The 26769-nt window shown below is 41.4% G+C and overlaps 1 protein-coding gene across 2 annotated transcripts in view; it reads right to left on the bottom strand.

Moving 5' to 3' along the window:
* LOC132832263 (serine/threonine-protein kinase MAK-like) overlaps positions 1 to 24454 on the bottom strand; it is a 217230-nt gene extending 192776 nt beyond the window's left edge. Inside the window, exons 1-3 of one of the 2 annotated variants that reach the window (XM_060850103.1) lie at positions 24304 to 24454; positions 13115 to 13273; positions 6716 to 7049 (exon numbers count right to left, since the gene is read on the bottom strand). In XM_060850103.1, the coding sequence (XP_060706086.1) occupies positions 6716 to 6816 (101 nt within the window). In that variant the 5' untranslated portion in view covers positions 6817 to 7049; positions 13115 to 13273; positions 24304 to 24454. Of the gene's footprint in view, positions 1 to 6715; positions 7050 to 13114; positions 13274 to 24303 lie in introns of those variants that run through there. The other variant, XM_060850108.1, reaches the window with a different exon arrangement.
* Between the last annotated feature and the right edge of the window lie 2315 nt (positions 24455 to 26769).

Below are 26769 nucleotides of genomic sequence, written 5' to 3'. Positions count from 1 at the left end.
GACCCAATCTTATCCCATCTTGACTGATCCAGAGCCCTATCCAGTCTGGACCTGATCTGACTCTATCCATGAAGCACCCCATCTCCACCACGTATTGCCCAATCCACTGGACACAACCCAACAGACATGACAACACCCAACTTGAACTCCAGACCTATTCTGTTAGACTGACAAACAATACCTCTACTTCCTCCCCAATGGATCTGACCTAGCCTTACCCAGATTTGGAAACACCCTTATCATAGCAGAGAATGACTGGACTCAACACCTGGTGAACCAACCACAACACAGACCTCTCCTTGCCCTGCCAGACATTGCTCAGACCCACTTGACATGAATCCTGGGCACTTCACCTGACCCAAGTTAACCCTCAGACACTGACTGTATTTTTTGCTAGACCAGGCACAACCCTTACCCTTCTGGACAAGAAAGGACATGACCTGACTCTCTGATGCCCCCTGCTCCAGTTGGACCCATTGCAACTCCATTCAAACACAAACCTAGACTCAGCAACAAGTGCCAGATTACTCTCTCCCTGCCTAACCCAACCTGACCCTTGGACACCCTATCACCCCCTGCTGGATCCAAGCAAACCCTGACTGCCCTCTCCCTGCTTGACCTGGCCTAAACTTTGGATACTCTAACTCTTGCTCATAAACCTGGCTGAACCCCAAACCGCCAACCTCTCCCTGCCAGACGCAACTTGACCCCCAGACACCCTAACTTCCTGACTGGACCTGACCAAATCCCCAGACCACCACCCTCTCTGTGTTAGAAATTTCTTGACCCCAGACATTCTAACATTCCTTGCCAAATGCAACCAAACCCTTGGATCTCCCCCTTTCCCAGTCAGACCAGACAACCAGATCCACACCCGCCAACTGTTGCTGGAATTAACCTGACCCCCAGCTGGAGACCTTCCCTCATACCCACCCAAACCCCTACCACTTTCCTCCATACCTGAGCGAATAACCTGTAAACGTTTAGAGAGTATTATCAAAACTGATCATGAGCAACTGAATAAGATCATCAGTGAGCTGACAGGCAAGAACATAGATGGTATCATCACTGCTGGCAAGATGCAACAGACCATGACAGTCAGAGACATGTGAGCCAGAAAATATTGCAAAGAACTACCTGAATAATCCAAACACTAAAACTTTGTTTTAAGTAGACCAATGCTTGCAGCATTTTTCTCTTCTGTGCTTGGACTGTTCTACAATGCACAAAATGACATTGAGCCTGGTCTTCTGTTAGGAGAACTGTTCAATTCAAACTGAGATCTCTCAAATTGGGGTGGTACATTGGCTCAGAGGTTAACACTGCTGCCTCCACAGTGCCAGGGACTTGGGTTTGATTCCAGGCAACTATCTGTGTGGAATTTGCATGTTTTCTTTGTGTCTGCATGGACTTTGTCCGGGTGCTCTGGTTTCCTCCCACAATCCAAAAGATGTGCAGGTTGGGTGAATTGGCCATGTTAAATTGCCCGTAGTGTTCAGGGATCTGCAGGTTAGGTGCATTAATCAGGGGTAAATGTAGGAGAATGGGTCTGCGTGGGTTACTCTTTTGAGGGTTGGTGTGGACTTGTTTGGGCCGAATGGTCTGTTTTCACATTATAGGGATTCTAATTCTAATTCAATTCTAAGTCTAGGGAATGATTAAAGATACCCAGGAATTATTAGATTTCTGACCACCATCTAGGTATTTTTCAATAAAAGTTCTTAATAATTATTATTTGTTCGAACTTGGTGCTCTTACTATGTATAAATCAAAATATTTTCTGCAAAGGTAGCATTATATTCCTTTGGACAGTGGTACTGTTGTTTAAAAATTAAGAGGGTCGACATTCAAATGTAGTGCCCACACGTTTAAAATCACCGCTCCAGTCAGTTGTCACTTGGACGGCTCTTAAAAGACAAAAACATAGCCAGTTTCTTGATGGTTTTGAGCACGACAGATCTGTTCGAGATTGCTTTTGAGTTTCTTTAAACTAATGGAAATAGCTTTTACAATTCCTGGTGCAAATTTTCACGGTGAGCAAAGAAACAACAGTTTACACAGTTATGTGAGCAAATTTGTACAATTCACTCTAAATTTGTAAAAAGTTGCAAAATTTGTCTTATTGAAAGCTGTAGAGGCATGACGGACCAAGGACAAAGAGAGCAAGGATTGGATTACAGGAAGTAGTAGAAAAACGTAGAGAAGCAATTGGACTTTGGGCATTTAAGAAGCCTTGGAGTGTTAACAACTGGGAAGGGAATGGAGGTATGTATTTAACTTGATTCGTTTAAGGAATTACATACCCATTTTTATCTAATACCATCTGCAGATTCTCCTATTTCTTTCTCACGACAGTTTATCTAGCTTCCCTTTTAAGTCATCCATACAAAAAGATTCATTGTGGCCCAGTTTTGGGGTGGCACGGCTGCCTCACAGCACCAACGTCCCAGGTTCGATTCCAGCCTCGGGTGACTATCTGTGTGGAGTTTGCACATTCTCCCCATGTATGTGTGGGTTTGCTCCGGTTTCCTCCCACAGTCCAAAGGTGTGCAGGTTAAGTGAATTGGCTGTGTTAAATTGCCCATAGTGCTAGGTGCATTAGTCAGAGGGAACTGGGTCGGGGTCTTCGGAGGGTTGGTGTGGACTGGTTGGGCCAAAGGGCCTGTTTCTGCACTGTAGGGAATCTAATCTAATCATGATTACAATCCTTTGCTTTTGATAAGGTTTCCCCCATAGCAGACTGTAAGCAAATATTGGAGTCCATGGGGTCCAACCAAATTTGGCAAATTGGATCCACAAATAGCTGAGTGGCAGGAATCCGAGATTGATGGTAGAAAGGTGTTTTTATGATTAGAAACCTATGTCCAGTGGAGTCCCACGGGGGTCAGTGATGAGACCCTTGCTGTTTGAGGTCAATTTAAATGATTTTGACTTGAATGTGGGAGGATTGGTCAATAAGAAAGCAGTTTGTACAAAGATTGGTCCGTTGGTAAATAGTGAGGAGCATAGTTTTAGAGCACAGAATAAAAATGGACTGTTTAGGTGAGCTGATCAGTGGTAAATGGAATTCAATCCCAATAAATGTAAGATGATGTACTTGGGCCAGACAAACATTCAACAGGAATAAAGAACTAATGTTATAACCCTCAGAAGCACCTACCACCTGACAGACTTTAATGTGCCTATACATCTGACCCCTAAAGCATCAGAACAGGTCAATAAAAGTGATTAAGAAGTCATTTGATATCCTTGTCTTTATGCATTCAGGCACAGAGTTTAAGAGCAGGAGGTTATGCTGTAACAGTGTACAACGTTGGTTACACTGCAGCTTGAGTACTGTGCGCAGCTCTACTTTCCACATTATAGAAGGGATGTGATAGAACTGGACAGAATGAATAGGAGGTTTATCAAGAAGTTGCCTGGGCTGCAAAGTTGCATTCATGAAGAGAGATTGGACACTTTGGGGTAGAGCAGAGCAGGTCGAGAGCAATAATAATTCAGATGTATAAAATTATTACAGGTGTACATGAATGCATTTTTCCTCTGATGAAGGGGTCAAAGACTAGATTTAAAGTAGAGGAACGGGAGGTTTAGAGGGGACATGAGGAAAAATGTTTTCAGTCAGAAGGTGATAGGAATCTGGAACTCACTGCCTGTAAGGGTGGTACAGGCAGAAACCCTCATAACATTTAAGTCGTATTTAGGGATGCTTTTGGCATAAACGTCTATGAGCCAAGTGCTGGAAAATGGGATTAGAATAGTAAGGTGTTTTATTGACTGGTGCAGATGCAAGGTTCCAAGGGCCTTTTTCTAGATCTCTATGATTCCATAAATTTCTCATGAATTCTCATTTAATTTCTTAGTGACCTTACAACGTGACAATATTTGTCTCTATTTATTTTATTAAACCCCTTCACAACTTTAAAAATCTAATAGAAGGGAAATATTTGAGAGGTGATCAAAGAGCCCCACATTGTTCATGCCTGATTTTCAAATGAGCTACCAGGAGGGCTGATGTCACACTTGGGATTGAAAATCAGTGCTACAGCAAAGACATGGGAAAAAAAAAGCACTTATGGCCCCTACATGCATACGCAAGCAACTTAACATCTACTGACACCTTTTATTTGTCGGGTAAATTTAGAAGCAGATATTTGCTTTCTACCCACTATTTTGGGGCTCAAGAACTTGGCAAGGGCTAGGAAAATGGGCATTGCATTTCCCATTTTGATTCCAGTTCTTGATTTTAAAACCTCTTTCTTAATCTAATGAAAATAAACTGCAAACTAGGGTTTATCCTCCATTAGCAACACTGCAATGTGTTAAAATAAAATGAAGAACTCCAGTTGCTGGAGATCTGAAAAAGACAAAAGCAGAAATTGCTTGAAAAATTCAGTAGCATTTGTGGAGAGAAAACAAAGTTCATGTTTCAAGTCCAGTGACTCTTCTTCCAACCTAGTTCAAAACTAAGTGTGTTATCTTAGCTAACATACAAAGAACAAACAGCAATACAACACAGGAACAGGCCCTTTGGCCCAGCAAAACTGCATCAACAACATGATACCTTTCTAAAATAAAAACCTTTTGCTTCTATGGTGTTTGTGTCTCTCCATTCCCTGTCTGTTCATATATCTTTCGATATGCTTCTTAAACACTGTGACTGTATCTCCTCCACCACCTTCTCTGACAGCATATTCCAGGTACTTACCACCTTTTGCGTAAATAACCTGGCTGTCACATCTCCTTTAACTTTGCCTCTTTTACCTTAAAACTATGTCCCCTAGTAACTAGGGGTTACAAGAAGATGGATTACTGGGCTAATGGTAGGCTACTTGGTAGTATGGATGAGCAGAGGGATCTTGGTGTCCATGTACACAGATCTCTGAAAGTTGCCACCTAGGTAAATAGTGCTGTGAGGAAGGCATATGGCGTGTGCAGTTTTGGTCGCCATACTATAGGAAGGATGTGGAGGCACTGGAACGGGTGCAGAGGAGGTTTACCAGGATGTTGCCTGGCATGGTAGGAAGATCATATGAGGAAAGGCTGAGGCACTTGGGGCTATTCTCATTGGAGAAAAGAAGGTTTAGGGGAGATTTGATAGAGGTGTACAAGATGATTAGGGGTTTAGAGAGGGTTGACAGTGAGAACCTTTTTCCGCTAATGGAGTCAGCTGTTACTAGGGGACACAGTTTTAAATTAAGGGGAGGTTGGTATAGGACAGATGTTAGGGGTAGATTCTTTACTCAGCGGGTTGTGAGTTCATGGAATGCCCTGCCAGTAGCAGTGGTGGACTCTCCCTCTTTATGCTCATTCAAGCGGGCATTGGATAGGCATATGGAGGTTATTGGGCTAGTGTAGGTTAGGTAGGCTTCGGTCAGTGCAACATCGAGGGCCGAAGAGCCTGTTCTGCGCTCTATTTTGCTATGTTCTATGATATTTCTACCCTGGGAAAAAGACTCTGACTATCCATGCTACCCATGCTTCTTATAATGATGTAAACTTCTATCATTTGCCCCTCATCCTTCTATGTTCAAGTGAAAATACACTCTCCGTCCTCATAGCTAAAACCCTCCAATTCAGGAAGCACTCTTCTAAATTGTTTCTGTACCCTCACCAAAGCCTCCACATCATTCTAGTAGTGAGCGTGGTGACCAAAACTGCATGCAGTATTCCAAATGTTGCGTAACTATCCACTTCTTTAAAGCTGCAACATGACTTACCAATTTTTAAACTCTATGCCCTGACCAATGAAGGCAAGCATGACATATACCTTCCTGACCACCATGTGGTCACCACAATTTCAGGGAATTGTGGAAATGTGTGCATGGATTGCTCTGTATGTTGATGCTGTTAAGAGTTCTGCCAAATACTGTATACTTCTCTCCTGAATTTAATCTTCCAAACTTCATCATCTTGCCCTTGTTTGGATTAAACTCCATCTGCCATTTGTCCACCCAAGTCTCTAGCCTATCTGTATCCTGCTGTACCATCTGGAAATCCTCCTCCGTATCCACACTCCCCCACGGTGCTGTGAAGCAGCAGTGTTAACCACTGTGCTGCCCATGTCCTTCTTTGTGAATACCCATGCAAAGGATTAAGGACCTCACCCACTTCCTGGTTCCGGGCATAAATTTCCTCCTTTGTCCTTGAATGGACCTACCCTTTCCTAGGCTCCTTCTTGCTCCTTAGCATGTGTATAAAATGGTTGGAGATTTTCTTTAATCCTGTTTGCTAAATCCTTTAGCCTTGCTAATTCCTTCTTTGTGTTCTTTCCTGGTATCTTTGTATTCTTCATGGATTTTGTCGGTCTTTGCTTTCCTAAAACTTACATATGCCTCCTTTTCCCTTTTGACAAAGCTCTTAATGTCTCTCATCATCGAAGGTTCCTCAATTTTCCCATCCTTATTCTTCATGTTCACTGGAACATGGTGGTCCTGAACTGTAATCAATTGCCCTTAAAATGTCCATACATGCCAGATGTGGCTTTACCCTCAAACAGCCACCCCCAATCCATATTCCCCAGTTGCTGCCTAATATTGTGTTAGTTAGCCTTCCCCAATGTACTACTTTCACCCAAAGGCTATTCTTGTCCTTATCCATAAATAACTCAGAACCATATCAAAGAGTCATTCTTCCAATATTGCTGCATCTCTTGATTTTTCATAAATACTGTATTCCAAATCTGAGCCCAAGATTTAAAATTAAATGCACATACCTTTTGATGGCCACCAATTCTCCAGACTCATTGCTCTTTCCCATAAGCACACTGCCATAAGTGCCATCTCCCAACTGTTTCAGAGTTGTGTATCGATTCATTTTAAAAAATTATGAACAGTTCAGCATTCAAAAGACATGTAAACTGTGCCTTCATCCGTTTGGTTCACTTATTTAAAAAAAAATGACCACAAAACTGATTTTAATAGTCATCTGATATTGCTCTTAGCTCCGAAATAAGTCATCTTCCTTGGATAGGTGGGTGATTTTTATTTCCTTAATGCATAGACATAGTACGATGGTATTCTGTTATTTGTAACTGATACACAGCAATTCTGTTAGAAAAACAAAATAAAATACATTGAATTAGTACAAATTACATTTTAAAATGTTTTAACAGTTTCCAAAAGGAATTACATTCAATAATGTACAAACGTGTTTTAACTTTGCACTCTCATCCTGCCAAATTTTCAATGGGCTTGGGTGAATGTGATAGATAACTGTTTGAAAATACCGTCTTCCTTCACCTTCTTACAACTTCACCACTCAATTTCCTTGTGGCTTTATATGGCAGAGCTGGACTTGTCCACAAATACATGAATACAAATCCGGGAAAGGCAGGGTTGGATTAGGAATAGTCAGCATGATTTTGTATGTGGGAGAATATACCTCAGAAATTTGTTAGAGTTCTTTGATGAAATGACCAGGAAGGTTGACGAGGCAGGGCTAAATTGCCTGTAGTGTTAGGTAAGAGGTAAAATGTAGGGGTATGGGTGGGTTGCGCTTCAGCGGGTCGGTGTGGACTTGTTGGGCCGAAGGGCCTGTTTCCACACTGTAAGTAATCTAACCTAAAAGTAATCTAATCTAATCTAATCTAATAAACAGAGTCTACATGGATTTCAGTAAGGCCTTTGATAAGGTTCCATATAGGAGGCCTCTCTGGAAGGCTAAATTGAAAGGGATCCAGGAGGAACTAGCAAATTGGATACAGAATTGACTTGATGGTAGGAAGCCGAGGATAATAGTGGAAGGATTCTTGTCAGACTGGAGGCTTGTGACTAGTTAGATGCCCCAGAGCTCGGTGCTGGGTCCATTGCTGTTTGTTATCTATATTAATTATATGGATGAGAAGGTGCAGGGAATGATGAGTAAGTTTGAAAATGACACTAAAATAAGGCAAAGTTAAAAATCACACAACACCAGAGTTATAGAGTCCAACAGATTTATTTTGAATGACAAGCTTTTGCAGCAGTACTTCGAAAGCTTGAACTTGCAAATAAACCTCTTGGACTATAACCTGGCATTTGCAATTTCTAAGGAGGAGAAAGTGAGGTCTGCAGATGTTAGAGATCAGAGCTGAAAATGTGTTGCTGGAAAAGCGCAGCAGGTCAGGCAGCATCCAAGGAACAGGAGAGTCGATGTTTCGGATTTAAGCCCTTCTTCCGCAGTAGGTTAAAATCTTTGAGGAGAAAGTGAGGTCTGCAGATGCTTGAAATCAGAGCTGAAAATGTGATGCTGGAAAGGCGCAGCAGGTCAGGCAGCATCGAAGTAACAGGAGATTCGGCCTGATGAAGGGCTTAAGCCTGAAATGTCGAATCTCCTTTGCCTTGGATGCTGCCTGACCTGCTGCGCTTTTCCAGCAACACATTTTCAGTTTGCAATTTCTAAACTTTGTCCACCCCAATCCAACACTGACACCTCCACATCATGACTAAAATAGGAGGTATCATAGATAGTGAGGAAGTTTATCAGAAATTGCAGCAGGACCTTGATCAGCTGGGGAAGTGGGCCGAGAAATGGCAAATGGAGTTTAATATAAATAAGTGTGAGGTCTTTCTTTTTGGAGAGTCAAATTAAGATAGGAGTTTCATGGTGAATGGTAAGTCCTTAAGGAGTGTAGTGGAACAGAGAAGTCTTGGAGTTCAGGTGCACCGTTCTCTGAAAGTGGAGTCTCAGGTATACAGGGCAGTGAAGAAGGCTTTTGGTACACTGGCCTTCATTAGTCAGGGCATTGAGTATACAAGTTGGGAAGTTATGTTGTAGTTTTACAAGACGTCTGTGAGGCCACACTTGGAGTATTGTGTTCAGTTTTGATCACCTTGCTATCGGAAGGATGTTATTAAACTGGAAAGAGTGCAGAACAAATTTACAAGGATGTTGGCCAGGACTCAATAGTCTGAGTTGTAGGAAGAGGTTGGACAAGCTAGGATTCTTTTCTTCAGAGCATAAAAGACTGAGTGGGGATCTTATATAAGTGTTTAAGATCATGAGATGCTTGGTGAATGCAGTCAGTCTGTTTCCCTGGGGTTGGGGAATCAAGGACTAGAAAGCATCAGTTTAAGGTTAGAGGAGAAAGAATAAACGGGAACCTGAGGGGCAACCTTTTCACACAGAGAGTGGTACCCATATGGAATGGGCTGTCAGCGGAAGTAATTAAGGCTGGTACGTTAATAACATTTAAAAGGCATTGGGACAAATACATGGATAGGAAAGGATTAGAAGGATATGGGCCAAGTGCAGGGATATTGATGGACATTTTGATCGGCATGGCGGTGTGGACCAGTTTAGGCTAAAGAGCTTCTCCAAGCCGTCTCCAGACAGATCGATGTCCTGTCATTTTGTGCAATGTTTGATCTTTAAATACTGCACAATAGTGACCCAACATTTAATATCCACTGGTGACAGTGGGGTCCAGGAGTCCAATATTTTTCTGACAACAGTGGGGGCATGAAATTGTTTCATTACCCATACCTGTGCAAGGATTTACAGTTATCAGCCTTGAATGCAAAAAATAAATAAATGTAAGGGTTGTACACTGTCAGATGCGCAACTCCAATATGACAGGTACTTCTGACTGCCTTCCAAAAATGCAATGAAATGGCTTACAAAATTCCCTCATGTATCCTATGTTGTTAATTCTAACCTGACTCAGAAATGTGACCTTCAATTATATGCAACCTTGTCAGTTCTGTATACTTCTCAGACCATTATGGATGGCATGAAATAGGAGTTTTATGCTTTGAGATAATAGCAGTGGCTTGGAACTTCTCAGCAGCAATATTGGTCAAATTGCAGGTACAGTCAAAAATTCCTCTGACTTATTGGTGCTGCGCATTTTCATCCCCAGCTTTCATAAAAATAAGCAGCACAACATTTCTCAGGGAATTCTGCTGAAGGGGAGCTTATTCAGGAAAGACATGTCCACATTTTATAGCACAAGCTGTGAATAAAGTTTAAAGCTCTAGTTTTAATATTGGTGAATGGATGAGTGAATGGATGAATGAATAGGTAGCTAATACAAGTCAGATGGATTGATGTGAGTTAATGAGCTGGCTTGGTAGTAAGTGAAGTGGGGCTAGGTCAGTGACTTGGTAGATGAAAAAGTTTGTGGGGAGGGTTAAGAGCAGTGGGTACACAAGTGGATCAGGCTGTGGAGTTAATTGGGTGATCCAGGGTGATATTTGGGACTGGGAGTTTGCCAGGAGGTTGGGGACAATATTCACATCATTGTGGCTGGGATGTTATCAGATCTGGCTAGTGGGTGGGGGAAGTTTGGTGGTCAGGAATAGTCATGTTGGTGGAGTTAATCAGGTCTAGTGAGGGGGGGTGTGGGGGAGTGGTAATTGAGTAGTCACTAGAGTGCATCAGGTCTAGGTGGAAGCAAGGTGAGCTAGGAGTAATAGGCGGATCTAGTTGGGGAGATGGCTTGGTCATTAAGAGTAGTCAGTTTGGAGAGATAGTCAGGTCTTGGCCAGAAGAAATCACGGTTTGTGGGCTAGTCAAGCAGGTGGGGTTAGCTAGTGATAGGGTGTGATGGTTGCATTGTGGGGGCTAGTCTGTGAACAGTGGGTAATCATATAGATCTACAGCAATGAAAAATGTCCTTCAGCCCATTGAGTTGCTGGTGGTTAAAACAACCACTAATTATTCTCATCCCATTTTCCAACACTGCTGGTCCATAACAGTGGCATTGCAAGTGCACATCTAAATAATTTTGAAGTGTTAATGAGAGTTTCTGCCTTTACCTCACTTACAGACAGTAAGTTCCATATTCCCAACAACCTTTAGAGGAAAAGAGTTTTCCTCACATGCCCAATAAATCTCTTGCCCTTTATTTTAAATCCATGCTCTCTGGTCATTGAACCCTTACCAAGGGGAAAAGTTCCTTCCTGTCTACCCTACCCATGCCCTCATAATTTCATACATTTCAATCATGTTCCCCCTCAGTTTCCTCTGCTTCAAGCAAAACAACACCAATCTATCCAATCTCTCTTCCAACCTAAAAGTCTCCAGTACAGGCAGCATCCTGGTTAATGTCCTCTGCATCCTCTCCAAAGGAATCACATCCTTTCCTGGCTTATGGGGCTGATGTGTATTTCCCTAGGTATTAGACTAGGTTTTAGTCGGACTAATATTTCCTCGGTCACTATTTAGCGAAGTATCATAGATCTGTTCAAAGTCTCCAAATCTGCATTAAATTTGGAGAAATTCACAGAGGGTTCTATAGAACAGAGTAAGTAGAGACTTCCTAGGCAAATCCAACATAGATGCACTAGATACTGGAAGGTTAGCCCCAGAATTTGGGATCAAAACCACATATTTATTTGACATAATTATGTAAAATTTTGAACTAAAATTATGTTGGAGAATTGTAAACAAAAGTGGCCATTCATTTGTAAATGTAGTTTTGAAATTAGCCCAATGATGATCATCTTCAAGTGTACTTTATGATCTGTAGTGAAGTGCTTTGTTTTTACTCTTTTATGGGATGTAGAGGTTATTGCTTTTATTGTCCATCCATAACTACTTTTGAGAAGGAAGTGGTGAGTTACCTTCTTGAATTGCTGGAGTCTATCTGGTGCATGTGTGCTTCTATGCCACTTTAAAATGGGTGGAATTATTAGATCTCGGGTGCATAGAAACATTAGTTTTGTTTTGATTAACTCTGTTTACCTTCTATTAATGTGGACCTATTAACTCTGGACCAATACACTTAGACAAAATCACCAAAGTGGCCTTGGATGAAGCCCATATGAATAACTGGATTTGATCTTGCTGGATTTTGTACATCAAGAGAAGCAAAGGGCTACAACAATGTTTCACAAACTATTTTCCAATATGACTCTTTTTAATTCATCTTATCAAAAAAATGTTGGCCTTGCCAATGATACCTGCATCAAACAAACAATTTTTTTATTTACATAATATTTAAAATCTCTTAATGTGATCCCAAATACCAGCAAAAGACAAACAGCAATAAAGCAGCATAGTAAGATTCAAAATAAAACTAATTTTTGAATGAAGATTCATATAAAATGATAAGGTATGAATGTGAAACTCTACTATTAAATATTATTTCATGCACTCATGTAGGTATGAGCCAAACTCTCTCTCCCTCAAGCATACACACATTATATGAGCTTCGAAGCAGAACAAATACATAGTCCAAAATTCATCTCAGAATGAAGTACAGAAGCACATCAAAGTTTAACCTTAATATGTTGCCGTTATGAATCAATAATAATGAATGTAAATGTGAATGTTAATAGTATTCAACATTTCTTGGCCATAGTCCATGAAATAAAGTATACAGATAAAGATTGATTAGTGAGAAGTGAGGTATAATTGACTGCTCGTGACATCAATTCTGCATCAGTTCTGTGCCAACTTGTCTACACAAATCCCATTTTCTAGTACTTGGCCCACAGTCTTGAGTGTTACGAAATTTCAAGAGTGTGGCATTAAGGAACTCCAGCAAAACTACAATCAAAGAGATTAAGGGGGGAAATCTCAGTTGGAGTCATACCTGGTACAAAGGAACTTGGTTGAGGTGGTTGGAGGTTAATACCTCCACAGGAGTTCGTCAGTGTTCTTGGCCAAATCATCTCCATCAAGAGAAAATCTAATCTCTGCCCCATGATATTCATTGGCATCGCCGTCACTGAATTCCCCACCATCAATATCCTGGGGGTTAGCATTGACCAAAAATACAACTGGACCAGTCATATAAATACTGTAGCTACAACAGCAGGTCAGAGGCTAAGAATTTTGTAGTGAGTACCTTATCTTCTGATTCCCTAAAGCCATTTACAAGATTCAAGACAAAAGTGTGATGGAATACTTTCACTTGCCTGGTTACTGTAACTCCAACAACATTTAAGATACTCAACTCCAACCAGCACAAGGTAGTGTGTTTGATTGGTACCCATCCACAAACATTCAGTGCCTTCACCACAGACAATCAGTATCAGGAGAGTGAATCATCTACAAGACGGCCTGCAGAAATTCACCAAGGCTCTTTAGATGGCACCTTCCAAACCCACAACCACCATCATCTACAAGGACACGGCAGCAATATGTGGAAACATGTCAACAGCAAGTTCCCCTTTAAGCTACTCACCTTCAGATGTGGGAATACATTGCCATTCCTTCAACATTGGGGTCAAAATCCTGGAAGTCCCACCCTGATTCACAACTGCACTGACGTGGTTCCAGAAGGTAGCGCACTACCACCTTCTCAAGGGCAATCAGAGATGGATGATAAATGCTAGCCAATGTCCTGTGAATGAATAAAGTACACACATATAAGACATTTACACAAAGTAGTTTAGAAAATCAGACATTCATAGAGTCATACAGACAGAAAAAGCCATATGGTCGATCAGTTCAATGCCAACTTGTCTACACTAATCCCATTTTCTAGTACTTGGCCCACAGCCTTTAGTGTTATGAAATTTCAAGAGTTCATTTCATGTACATTTTAAAGATTGTGAAGTTTCCTGCCTTTACTACTCTCTCAGACAGTGCATTCCAGATTCCCACCATCCTCTGGATGAAAAGACTTTTCCTCATATCCCCTCTAAACCTTCTGCCTTTTATCATAAAATTATGACTCCTTGTTATTGACCCTTCAACTAAGAGGGGCAGTTGCTTCCTATCCACAGGTCCATATCCCTCATAATCTTAAACATCTCAATCAGGTCCCTTGTCAGCTTTCTCTACTCTAAAGAAAACAACCTGACATTATCCAGCCTCTCTTCACTAGTAACATACTCCAAACCTGGTAACATTCTGGTGAATCTGCTCTGCACACTCTTCCAATGCATTCACAGTTTCCGTCGGCAGTCACCAGAATTGCATACAGTTCTCCAGCTGTGGTCAAAACAAGGTTTTGTGCAGCTCCAACATAACGGCACTGCTCTCATAATCTATGCCACGAATTAAAAAAGCAAGTGTCCCATATGGCTTCTGAACCACCCTATTAATCAGTCCTATTGCCTTCAGGAATCGCAATTGTATCATTTTTGTTTTATTCATTTGTGGGATAAGGGTGTGATTTTGCTGGCCAGGCCAGCATTTATTGCCCATCCCAATTGCCCAGAAGGTTGTTTGAGAGTCAATCATACTGCTGTGGATCTGGGGTCACATGTAGGCCATACCAGGTAAGGGTGGCAGTTTTCTTCTTAAAGGCCATTAGTGAAGCAGATGGGTTTTTCCAACAATCAACAATGGATTCATGGTCATGATTAGACTCCAAATTCCAGATTTTTTTATAGAATTCAAATTCCACCATCTGCCGTGGCAGGATTTAAATCTAGCATGCCAGAACATTAGCTGGATCTGTGGATTAATAGTCTAGTGATAACACCATCATCTCCTCCTACGTTTATATTTCTTTCATCACAAACAATAAGGGATCCAGCACTGATCCCTGTGATATGCAAATGAACAGCAGCCTACTATCACACAATCAGTCTTCTACCACCACCCTCTGCTACCACTAAGCAACATAATTGGAAAGAAAACATTATAGATTTCGATTTCATGACAGACTTAAGATTCCAGCAGAAATTGTTCAAGACTTTTTTTGGAAGCGTCTCTGGTAATTTTGAAGGTCATGACTAAAGTTAAACTAGCAGAATTAGCCAGCAGACTGAAAATAAACTCGCTGGAGTGAGGTGAGAGCAGTTTGGTTAAATGGAAATACCAGGGAAACCAGGTAGTCAAGTCAGTACAAGTGATTAGAACATAGAACAGTACAGAGCAGGTCCTTCAGCCGACGATGCTATATCAAGCAAGAAAATGCTGGAAAATCTCAGCAGGTCTGGCAACATTTGTAAGTAGAGAAAAGAGCTGATGTTTCTAAAGGGTCAGTTAGATTCAAAAAGTTAGCTCATTTCTTTCCTTACAGGTGCTGCCAGACCTGCTGAGATTTTCCAGCATTTTCTCTTTTGGTTTCAGATTCCAGCATCCGCAGTAATTTGCTTTTATCTTTATCCAAGGTAAGTCTAAGCTACACAACCCTCAATCTGCTGCCATCCATGTGCTTGTCCAGTACTCGCCTATATAGCCCTAATGTCTCTGACTCTACTACCATCACTGACAGTGCATTCCATAGGCCCATCACTCTCTGCATAAAGAACCTATCTCTGACATCTCCCCGAAACCTTCTTCCAGTCACCTTAAAATTATGACCCTTGTGACAGCCATTTCTGCCCTGGGGAAAAGTCTCTGCCTACCTACTCTATCTATGCCTCTTGTTACCCTGTACACCTCTCTCAAGTCACCACTCTTCTTTCTTCCCTAGAGTGTGAAAAGTCTAGCTCAATCAACCTCTCTTCTTAAGACAAGCCCTCTTATCCAGGCAGCATCCTGATAAGTCTCCTCTGTAACCTCTCTAAAGTAAGTGTGTGGTACTGGAAAAGCACAGCAGGTCAAGCACCATCTGAGGAGCAGGAGAATCCATGTTTCAGGCATAAGTCCTTCATCAGCAATTAAAGCCTTCCTGATGAAGGGCTTATGCCTGAAACGTCAATTCTCCTATTCCTTAAATGCTCCTCTAGATCTATGCTAATGTCTTTAACTGCATCACAGACCCTTCCCTAATTTCTATACCTACATTGTCCCTTTCACTAGTGAACACAGACCCAAGCCAATCATTTAGGACCTTAGCTACTCCATCTGGTTCCACACATAAATTACCATTATGGCCTTAATGTACCTGTATAACAACTTAGAATTTTTCTTTATTTACCTTAAAATGCTGATGTGGATGCATTTTAAGATTTTGCTCCCTCCAAACCTTTCAGACAATCCCTACCCCAGATAATGTCAGAGAAGTTGAAATCCCTTATCACTATTTTATTACTTTTACATTTCCCATATCTGTTCTTCTATTTCGGTCAGACTGTCAGTGGTCTACAGTACATGCCCAGCAATGTGATTGCCTCTTTTTGGTTTTTAGCTTTGTAGCTGTTACAATAACAGAAAAGCCAGAAAGTGAATTCAGTTGTTAACAAAGAAATATAATAAAAGACAGAAGAGAGCTTTACAGGGTTTTTATCAAAGGGGAAAGTGACTCCTTTTCTTCAAGTAAAAATCCATAACCACATGAAGGGATAAGGGGCAACACGTGCTTAGAACAAAAAACAGTACAGCACAGGAAGAGGCTCTTCTGCCCAGCAAGACTGCCCCAACATGATGACTTTCTAAACTAAAAATAATTTTCCTTCGCATAGTTCATACTCTATGCTCTGCCTGGTCATATATATCTGTCAAGATGCCTCTTAAATGTTTTGATTGTATCTGCCTCCATCATCTCCTTTGGTAGCACATTCCGGGCACTTACCATCCTCTGCATAAAAATCATGCGTCTCACCTTATGTTTGCTTTCTTTGTCTTTTTGTCTAAGTTGACAAATTTCACTTGTCATCTAGGAACATGCTGGTCCAAAACTCTACTCAACTGGCCTTTAAGTGTTCCCAACTGCCCCCAGACCTCCCTAATACTTAGCTAGTTAGCTTATCCTCAGATTAGTACTTTCATCCGAGGACTACTCTTATCCTTATCCATAAGTGACTTAAAACTTACAGAACCATGGCCACTGTTTCTAAAATGCTTCCCCACTTAAACTTCAATCACCTGGCTAAGCTCATTCCCCAACATCAGGTCTAGCATGGTCCCTTCTCTAGTTAAACTATTTACATATTGTTTAAAAAAAAAATCCTGGATGGACCTAACATCTTCTCCCCATCCAAGCTCCTGGCACCAAGCCAGTCCACGTCAATAAAGAGGAATTTGAAATTACCCACAACAACAATTTTGTTATGGAGTCATAGAGATGTACAGCATGGAAACAGGCCCTTTAGTCCAAATCCTCCATGCTGACCAGATATTCTAAATTAAACTATTCCCATTTGCCAGCACTTGGCCCATATCCCTCTAAAGTTTTCCTATTCATGTACCAATTCAGATGTCTTTTAAAATATTGCAATCGTACCAACCTCCATCACTTCCTCTGGCAGCTCATTCCATACACACACTACTCTTTGCATGAAAATGTTGCCCCTTAGGTCCCTTTTAAATCTTTCCACTCTTACCCTAAATTTATGCCCTCTAGTTCTGGACTCCCCCATGCCAGGGAAAAAACCTTGTCTATTTAACCTATCCAAGCCCCTCATGATTTGATAAGGTCATTCTTCAGCCTCCGCACTCCAGGGAAAACAGCCCCAGCCTCTTCAGCCTCTCCCTACAGCTCAAACCCTCCAACCCTGGCAACATCCTTGTAAATCTTTTCTGAACCCTTTCAAAGTTTCACAACACCATTCCTATAGAAGGGAGACCCAAATGGCACACAATGTTCCAAAAGTCGCCTAAGCAATGTCCTGTAAAACGGCAACATGACTTCCCAACTCCTATACTCAATGCTCTGAACAATAAAGGGAAACAGATCAAACACCTTCTTCACTATCCTATCAACCTGCAACTCTACGTTCAAGGAACTATGAACCTGCACTGTAAGGTCTGTTCAACTACACTCACAAGGGCCTTAACTTTGTATGTAAAAGACCTGCCCTGATTTGTCTTTCCAAAATGCAGCACTTCAAATTTATCGAAACCTATTTAAACTCCATCTGCAACTCTTCGGCCTATTGGCCCCTCTGATCAAGATCCCGTTGTCCTCTGAGGTAACCTTCTTCACTGTCCACTACTGTTTTGTAGTCATCATTACTAAAATAATCCCCCCCACTGCCACCTCAACCACCTGATCAGCTTCATTGTTCAGAAATGGATCAAGCACTGCATCATCCCATGTTGACCTTCTGCATGTTGACATAAAAAAATTCTCCGGAATATATTTCGAGAAATCTGCCATCTCTAAACCCTTTGCACATTGACTATTTGGATTAAAGTTGGAGAAGTTAAAATCTCCTAAAATAATTACTCTATTACTATTAATAAACACCTAGTCTATTTTCTACTTTTTTCTCCTCTATTGCCTGATGACTGTTTGGGGCTGACAATACACTCCCAGCAATGTGACTTTCCCTTTTTATTTCTAAACTCCAACATAAAGCTTCATTTGAAGACAAACACATTTTCTCTCCCTCCTGTAGTAATTAGCTCCTTAATTAATTAATGCAACACTATCTCCTCTTTTACCCCCTTCCCCCTCCTCACCTGAAGATCCTACACTTGGAATGCTGAGCTGCCGGCCCTCTCTCTCCTTCAGCCAAGTATCTGTGACTGCAACAATATCACAATTCCACATATCAATCTTAACTCATGATGCCCTTAACTCATCTGTCCTACTAATACTCCTAGCATTAAAGTAGAGGCCATCCAGCCTCTCCTTATTCCTTTGAATCACAACATGGCTGAATTTTCTTTGTCTTGACCCCTCTACTATATTAACCAGAGTCCCTATTATATTAATATTGTGTACCCCTTCTCCCATAAAATTAATTTAACTGCCTCCCAACAGCATTAACAAACAAACTTACTTGCAAGGATGTTGGTCCCATTCTGATTTAAATGTCGACCATCTTGTTTGTATGTGTCTGACCTTTCCCAGAAATGATCCCAGCCATTCAAGTATCTAAACCCTCCATAAACTCAAGCCACACGTTCATCTACCCTGTTCCATTATTTCTGTATGCACCAGCACATGACACCAGCAGTAACTTTGAGATTGCAATTTATAGGTCTGCTTTTTAATCTACTGTCTAACTCCCTGAATCTTTGATGCAAGACTTCATCTGTCATTCTTTCTATATTGTTGGTACCAATGTTTACCAAGACCCCGGATTTATCTCACTCTATCAAGTTACCTACCACTATCCGGCTTGAACTTTTCTTCCTCATCCCTTGTATAGCTGAGCGACGATAGAGCTGTGAATTTTGTCCTTACCATGCTTCCCAGTGGAACCCTCATTATCATCATTTTTCAACATGGAAGAATGAGTAGATGCCCTTTGGGGCTTTCCTGTCAGCCTGCCCAGCTACCTTCCTCTGTCTGATGGTCTCCCATTACAGCTTTGACTGTAGCTGCTTAGTCTGCAGGATGACCACCTCAACAAAATGACTACCCATGTAGCCTTCAGCTTCGCAGATGCACCTCTGTACCTTCAGCCCATTTCCAAGTTTCAGTGTTCAAGGTATTTGAACTGGCAGTACTTTCTACTGATGTGGTCATCAAGACTTCCAGAAGCATCTTGGAACTCACATGCTGCAGATGGTACAACAAATTGTCTAGGGCTCGAACATATTCAGTTAAATCTGATTCATCTTACATTTAAGGTTACTGGAAAGAAAGTGTTTCGACCCTTATTTTTATGCAAATAGTTAAAAATGAATTATGAAAACTATGTAAAATGGTATATATAAAAATGTATACATCACAATAGAATATAAAATAGTAAAGAATTATAAAAAAAGTCAGAAGAGGTAGTAAAAAGAAAAATTCTTACTATCAATCACTTTCCAATTCCATTTAATATTATATGCTATCGAAACATAAACTTTATAAACTGCTCTGCTGCTAATGTTGGTTTGCTTTGTTTTTGTCAGCATCCAGTATCACATTAACACTGAAATGTTAAAATTGAGTCACAATGGAACAGAATTTTTGAAAATGATGGTCTAGTGATATTATTGCTAGCCTATTAATTCAGAAACCTAGGTAATATTCTAGGGACCTGGGTTCAAATCCTGCTATGGCAGACAGTAGAATTTGATTTCAATAAAAATCTGCAATTAAGACTCATAACCATGAAATCATTGTTAATTGTTAAAAACATCCATCTGGTTCGCTATGTCCTTTAGAACAAAGAAAATTACACGGACAGACCATTTGGCCCTCCAAGCCTGCCACATCCTCTATCTAAACCTGTTGCCTATTTTCTAAGGGTCTGCATCCCTCTGCACCCTGCCCATTCATGTAATCTAACTAGATACACCTTAAATGATGCTATCGTGTCTGCCTCTACCACCGCTGGCAATGTGTTCCAAGCACCCACCACCCTCGGAGTAAAGAATTTTCCACGCATAGGGGAATCAATTTAGCGATTGAAATTTGCCATACGTACCTGGTCTGGCCTACAAACAATCCACAATTATATGATTGACGCTTAATTGCCTGCTGGACTATTAAGGATGGGAAATAAATGCTGACCCAGTCAGTGGTGCCTACATTTTAAGAGTGAGAAAACAAAAAGCACTGACCCAGAGGGCTATGAACACTGTATTGAACATATTCAAGACAGAGGAGAAAGTGAGGACCACAGATGCTGGAGATCAGAGTTGAAGAGTGTGGTGCCGGAAAAGCACATCCCGTAGGCAGCATCTGAGAAGCACAGAATCGACAATGCAGGCATAAGCCCTTCATGATGCTGCCTGACTGGCTGTGCTTTTCCAGCACCACACTCTTCCATCATATTCAAGAAAGATTTTTACATTGAATACATCACAATATATGGGAATATGACAGAATTTTAACAGCAAAAAAAGGAAGCCTTTCAGCCCACCTTATCTGCACCTGCTCTCTAAATAAACAATTCATTTTATATCAATCCATTATGCTCTTCCTGAAACCCCACATATTCTTCCTTTCAGATAACAAATTCCCTTTTGAATGCCTCAACTGAAGCTGCCTCTAGCACATTCTTAGGTAGTACATTCCAAATCTTAAACCACTTGTCATCTGACAAAGTTTTTCCTCATGTCACCTTTGCTTTTCTCAGCATTTACGTTCAGCTGAGCAATGGAATTTAAATTGCTCCATAACTGGAAACAGTTTTGCTCCATTATCTCTGTCAAGAACTCTCACGATTTTGAATGCCCATATCATAACTTCTCAGAGCCTTCTCTTCACCAAGGATAATAATCCCAACTTCACCAACATATCTTCGGAACTGAAGTTCCTGATTCTTGGTATAATACGTGTGAATCATTTCAGCACCATCTCCAGACATTCAGTTATAGAATTGTACAGGACAGAAACAGACCCTTTGCTCCAACTTGTTCATGTGGATCAGATATCCTAAATTAATCTCATCTCATTTGCCTATGTTTGGCCAATATCCCTCTAAACCATTCCTATCCATTTAACCAACCAAATGCCTTTTAAATGTTGTAATTACACCAGACTCCACCACCTCCACTGGCAGCTTATTCCATCATCTGCATGAAAAAGTTGCTCCTTTTAAATCTTTCCCCTCTCATCCTAAACCTCTGCTTTCTATTTTTGGATTCTGAGTCTGGGAATATGACCTTACCATTCACCCTATTGATGCCCCTCATGATTTTATAAACTCCTGTAAGGCCAGCCTCAGCCTCTGATCCACCAGGGAAAATAGCTCCAGCTTATTCAGCTTGTCCTTCAACCCTAGCAACACACTTGAAAATCTTTTCTGAACCCTTTCACAACATCTTTCCTATAGCAGGAAGACTAGAACTGAATGGAGTATTCCAAAAGTAGACTAACTAACGTGCTGTACAGCTACAACTTGACCTCCGAACTCCTATACTGATTGCACTGACCAATAAAGGCAAGCGTACCAAACATATTCAACACCATCCTGTTTCCCTGCACTCCCAATTTCAAGGAACAAGAACCTGCAACCTAATGTCTCTTTATTCGGCAACACGCCCCAGGACGTTACCATTAAGTGTATAACTCCTGCCCTGATTTGCCCTATCAAAATGCAACACCTCACAATTATCTAAATTAAACTCCATCATTCAGCCGTCGGCCCATTTGCCGATCTGATCAAGATCCAGTTGTACTCCGAGATAATCTTTTCACTGTCCACTTTTAGTGTCATCTGCAAACTTACGAACCATATCTCCTGTTTTCACATCCAAATCATTGATATAGATGACAAAGCAGTTGACCCAGCACCGATCTTTAAGGCTCACTGCTGGTCACAGGCTCCAATCCAAAAAGCAACCCTCTACCACTATTCAATGCCTTCATGTCTTTGCTAAAGATTCCTATTGAGTCTGGACCTGTGTTTTATATAGGTTTAACACATACTTCTTCCTCTTAGTCTCTCAGATGTAAAACTAATAAATCAAACTATTAATAAAATACTGTCTGCTTTATTAGCCATTCGTTTTAATCTGTTTTGCCAATTCCAATGACTCACGTACATATATCCTCAGGTCTTTCTGCTCTCACACCTGCTTTAGAATTGTCCTCTTTACTTTAGGTTCTCCTCTGATATTTTCCAACCAAAATGAATTTTCTCACATTTTTTTGCGTTTCATTTTCTTTGCCACTTGCCCATCCATTCAGCAACTTCTCTAAACATTTTGAAGTTTTGCACCACCATCCTCACAGTTTAGGAGTGCAGGCGATGCAGTGGACATGGCTTTCAGTAAGGCTTTTGACAAGGTCTCACATTGCAGACTGGTTAAGAAGCTAAGCATCCAGGGACAGGGTAATTCTGCAAATTGGATCTAAAATTGGCTTAATGGTAGGAAGCAGATGGTGATGGTCAAATTATATGTTTGTGACGGGAGGACTGTGGCCAGTAGCATACTCCATGGTACGGTGCTGGGTTCCTTGTTCTTTGCTGCTCACAATGTGGTCTCCTGAACACTGGGGAGATGATATGCAGACTAGGTGACTGCTTTGCAGAAGAATCTACATGGACAGCTTTCAGCACAGGGGAGGCATCTTTGCTAGACTATTAATCCAGAGACCTAGGTAATGATCTGGGGTCTGGAGCTGGGTTCAAACTCAGGTGAAAGGGCAGATGATGGAATCTAAGAAACAAAAATCTGTACTTAAGAGTCTAATGATGATCATGAAACCATTGTTGATTGTCAGGAAAAACCTAGGTGGCTCTTAATGTCCTTTAGAAAAGGAAACAGTCATCCTAACCTGGTCTGGCCTACATGTGATTTCGACCAACAGCAGGGATGCGCATTAAATCCTGGTCTAACTAACAACATCTACATTCTGTGAAGGAATTAAAAAAAGCCAATCTATTTTCACCTACTTATGATCTCCATTGTCAGTTTTTTTTCTCCCCCTTATACTATCATTCATTCTTTTATCTGGCTGTCCTTCTCTCTCTCTCTCTGGTCTCTATCTCCACATATCTGCTCACTCATTCCCACCCACCCACCTACCCACATCTTCAGCATTTTTATCATCTTTTCCTAGCTACTATCAGTTCTGAACTTGAAACATTAACTCTGCTTTCTCTCACAGGTGCTGCCTGACCTGCTTTGCTCCAGCAATTTCTGTTTAAGTGTTTCTTCAAGATGTTGCCTGGACTGGAGCGACTCAGCCATGAAGAGAAATTACATAGGCTGGGATTGTTTTCCTTACAGTAGAGAAGACTAAGTGCAGATCTGAGGGGCGGCACGGTGGCACAGTGGTTAGCACTGCTGCCTCACAGCGCCAGGGACCTGGGTTCAATTCCCGCCTCAGGTGACTGACTGTGTGGAGTTTGCACGTTCTCCCCGTGTCTGCATGGGTTTCCTCCGGGTGCTCCGGTTTCCTCCCACAGTCACAAAGATGTGCGGGTCAGGTGAATTGGCCATGCTAAATTGCCCGTAGTGTTAAGTAAGGGGTAAATGTAGGGGTATGGGTGGGTGGCGCTTCGGCGGGTCGGTGTGGACTTGTTGGGCCGAAGGGCCTGTTTCCACACTATAAGTAATCTAATCTAATCTGATCAAGGGTGTACAAAATTGAGATGCATAGACAGAGTAGAAAGGCAAAAACTTTTCCATTGAAAGGAACAATCACCAGGTGCACAATTTTAAGATATACAGCATAAGGTTGAGAGTTGATTTGAGAGGAAAAAAAGTCACCAAGAAAATTGTGGATATCTGGAACTTATCACCTAAAAGGGTAGTAGAGGCAGGAACCATCAAAGCATTTAAGAACTACTTAGTGAACACTTGAATCACAATAACACACAGCTCCAGGCCATGTGCTGAGAGATGGGATGTTTGATAACCAGCAGAAACTGTGTGGACCGAAGCATCTCATTCCATAGTGTAAGAACACTATATCTCAACTTTGCTATTGTTTCCAAATTTCATATTATCTGCAAAATTTTGAAATTGTTCCTTGTACAACAAGGTCCAGTCATTAATACAAGAGTCCCAGCAGTGGTCCCAGGTGAAGCCAGGAATACTGCAGCAAAATAAAGTTTAAACAATTAAACTATGGTCATACTGAATGTCAGAAATGCCTGGAGAGCATAATGGTCCTATTCCTATTTATTATGCTCATAACGCATTTCAAAAATCCCAATTAAATATAAGGTGTCAGCTATTCGCAAAACTCACCTGAGTTTCTCTGGTAACTGCTGACGGTCGATGCAGACCTTTTCCTGGTACATCTACTGTTTATTTACATATCCTGACTCTCCTCCCTGTCGCTCCGCCGCTTTCTCCTTGGTAACGCCATAGCCACGCCCTCACGCCATACTGCGCAAACTCCAGCTCTCCACCTCTTGCCGCGCGCGCTCACGAATGCACTGCGCAGACTCAATGGTGACCCCCATTCAGAGCTGCAGCTCCTCGGCTCGCTGTGTCAAAGCAGCGGCTACGTGAACGTGTTGGTATTTGGCTATAGGGTATGCGGTGATGAAGAAGTTGAAAATTACCTCACGACAAGGTATAATCGCGTAATTAAGTTAAAACATTATACTCAAAGTTTACAATTCAAAGAATCATAGAATCCCTACAGCAGGCCTTTCAGCCCATCATCAACGCTCTGAAGAGCATCCCGCCCAAAACCGTCAATATCCCCTTAACCCTGTGTTTCCCAAGGCTAATCCATCCAGCCTGCACATCTGTGATTGTGGGAGCCAACCGGAGCACCCAAAGGAAAGGCACAGGGAGAATGTGCAAACTCCACAGTTACCCAAGGCTGGAATCAAATCCTGGCGCTGTCTGGCAGTTGTGGCTAACTGCCACTTCTAACCGCTGTATCACAAAGAAAGATGATGAGCTGTGGTAAAAATTGGTCAATTTGCTACTAACTGGCAAAGAAACAATGACCATTGATGATTAGACTGGATAATATGTTTTCATGAGCTTTCAAACGTATATACTTTCATATATTATAATTAACTGAATAAAGACAAACCTAATGATCACAAAGAGTCTAGATTAGAGTGGTGCTGGAAAAGCACAGCAGGTCAGGCGGCATCCGAGGAGCCCTGATGAAGGGCTTTTGCCCGAAATGTCAATTTTCCTGCTCTTTCGATGCTGCCTAACCTGCTGTGCTTTTCCAGCACCACTCTAATCTAGACTCTGATTTCCAGCATCTGCAGTCCTCACTTTTGCCGAATTTTTTTCAAAGCTGGGTCCAGATTTATGAGAGTATTTATAAACAGACATTCTGGCATTACACTAACTTTCAGAGCACAAAACGTCTGGTTTTATGCCATGTTTCTTCCTTAAATTTAGTAAGTTTATATGTTCCTCATTTCCTTTAATTAGTCCCATTACATCTCCTCATGAAGCATGTCAGCAATTATTTTGAGCATTCCTAGACTGATCCTCAGTCAAGTTACTCTTGTTCCCTACCTATTTTTATAAAGAGCTTTTTGGCAGACTTAATATCCAACGTCAACACCTTGTCTAATCTCATCATGAAGGAGAAAGTGAGGACTGCAGATGCTGGAGATCAGAGCTGAAAATGTGTAGAATCTCATCATGAGTTGAGTTTAGCATTATGCACTGGAAATAATTTCTCATTTTTCTTTGCTAAACTAATTTTTAACTTTCCATCTATCGCTCTTATAAAAATTTTAACTACTCATCTTTGTATTCTACTACAAGAGTTAAAGTCAAATGGGGTAATATGTTGAAAACAAAATTACAAATTGCTGGTCAGGCAGCATCTGTGGAGAGAAAGCAGAATTAAAATTTCAAGACAGCTGGGATAAGTTTGGTATTTATACTAGAGAAGAGGTGGGGAGAGGGGAAGTAATTCGTAGGTGGAGATGGAGCCCAAAGTGAAAGAAAAAGATTTGGGCAAAAAAGTGGGTAAAAGCCAATGGGAACAGTTAGTGGCTGACAATGTGTTGTTTCAGGTAGTAGCCTATATGATGACAAGGCCTGAAGTTTGGGAATTGAGGTAAGGACATGGGAAAAGGTGCCCGGGCCCTAAAATTATTTAACTCCAGAAGATTGCAGGGTTCCCAAGCAGAAAATAAATGTTCCACCAGATAGTGCAGAGTTTTGCTGGAGCACTGCGGCAAGCCCAAGACGGAGGTGTTGGCCAGGAAACACAATGGTATGTTGAAATAGCAGGCAACTAGAAGTTCAGGGTCATTTTTCAAACAGAACGTAGTGTTCTACTAAGCAGTAGCCTAGTCTGCACTTCATCTCTCCAATGTAGAACCACATTGTGAGCAGCGAATGCAGTAGACTAAATTGAGTGAAATGCAGGGAAATCGCTGCTTCACATGAAAGGTTTGTGTGTGGCCTAGGATAATGAGGAGGGAGGAAATAGGCAGTTGTACACCTTCTGTGATTGCATTGCAAGGTAGTTTGGGGAAATATTGGGAGTGGTCCAGTGTATCCTGGAGGGAACAGTCCTGTGGAGGACTGACAAGGGAGGAGAAGGGAATATGTGAATGTAGGTTTGCTCGCTGAGCTGGAAGGTTCATTTTCAGAGATTTCATCACCATACTAGGTAATATGATCAGTGAGCCTCCAGATGAAGCACTGATGGCATGGCCTGCTTTCTATTTATGTGTTTAGGTTTCCTTGGGTTGATGACATCATTTCCTGTGGTGC

This window comes from Hemiscyllium ocellatum, chromosome 34 (genome assembly GCF_020745735.1).
Source record: "Hemiscyllium ocellatum isolate sHemOce1 chromosome 34, sHemOce1.pat.X.cur, whole genome shotgun sequence".
In the NCBI taxonomy this organism is placed as follows: Eukaryota; Metazoa; Chordata; class Chondrichthyes; order Orectolobiformes; family Hemiscylliidae; genus Hemiscyllium; species Hemiscyllium ocellatum.
Note: the sequence above shows the minus strand (reverse complement) of the source record. Positions and strands in the feature narration are given on the sequence as shown.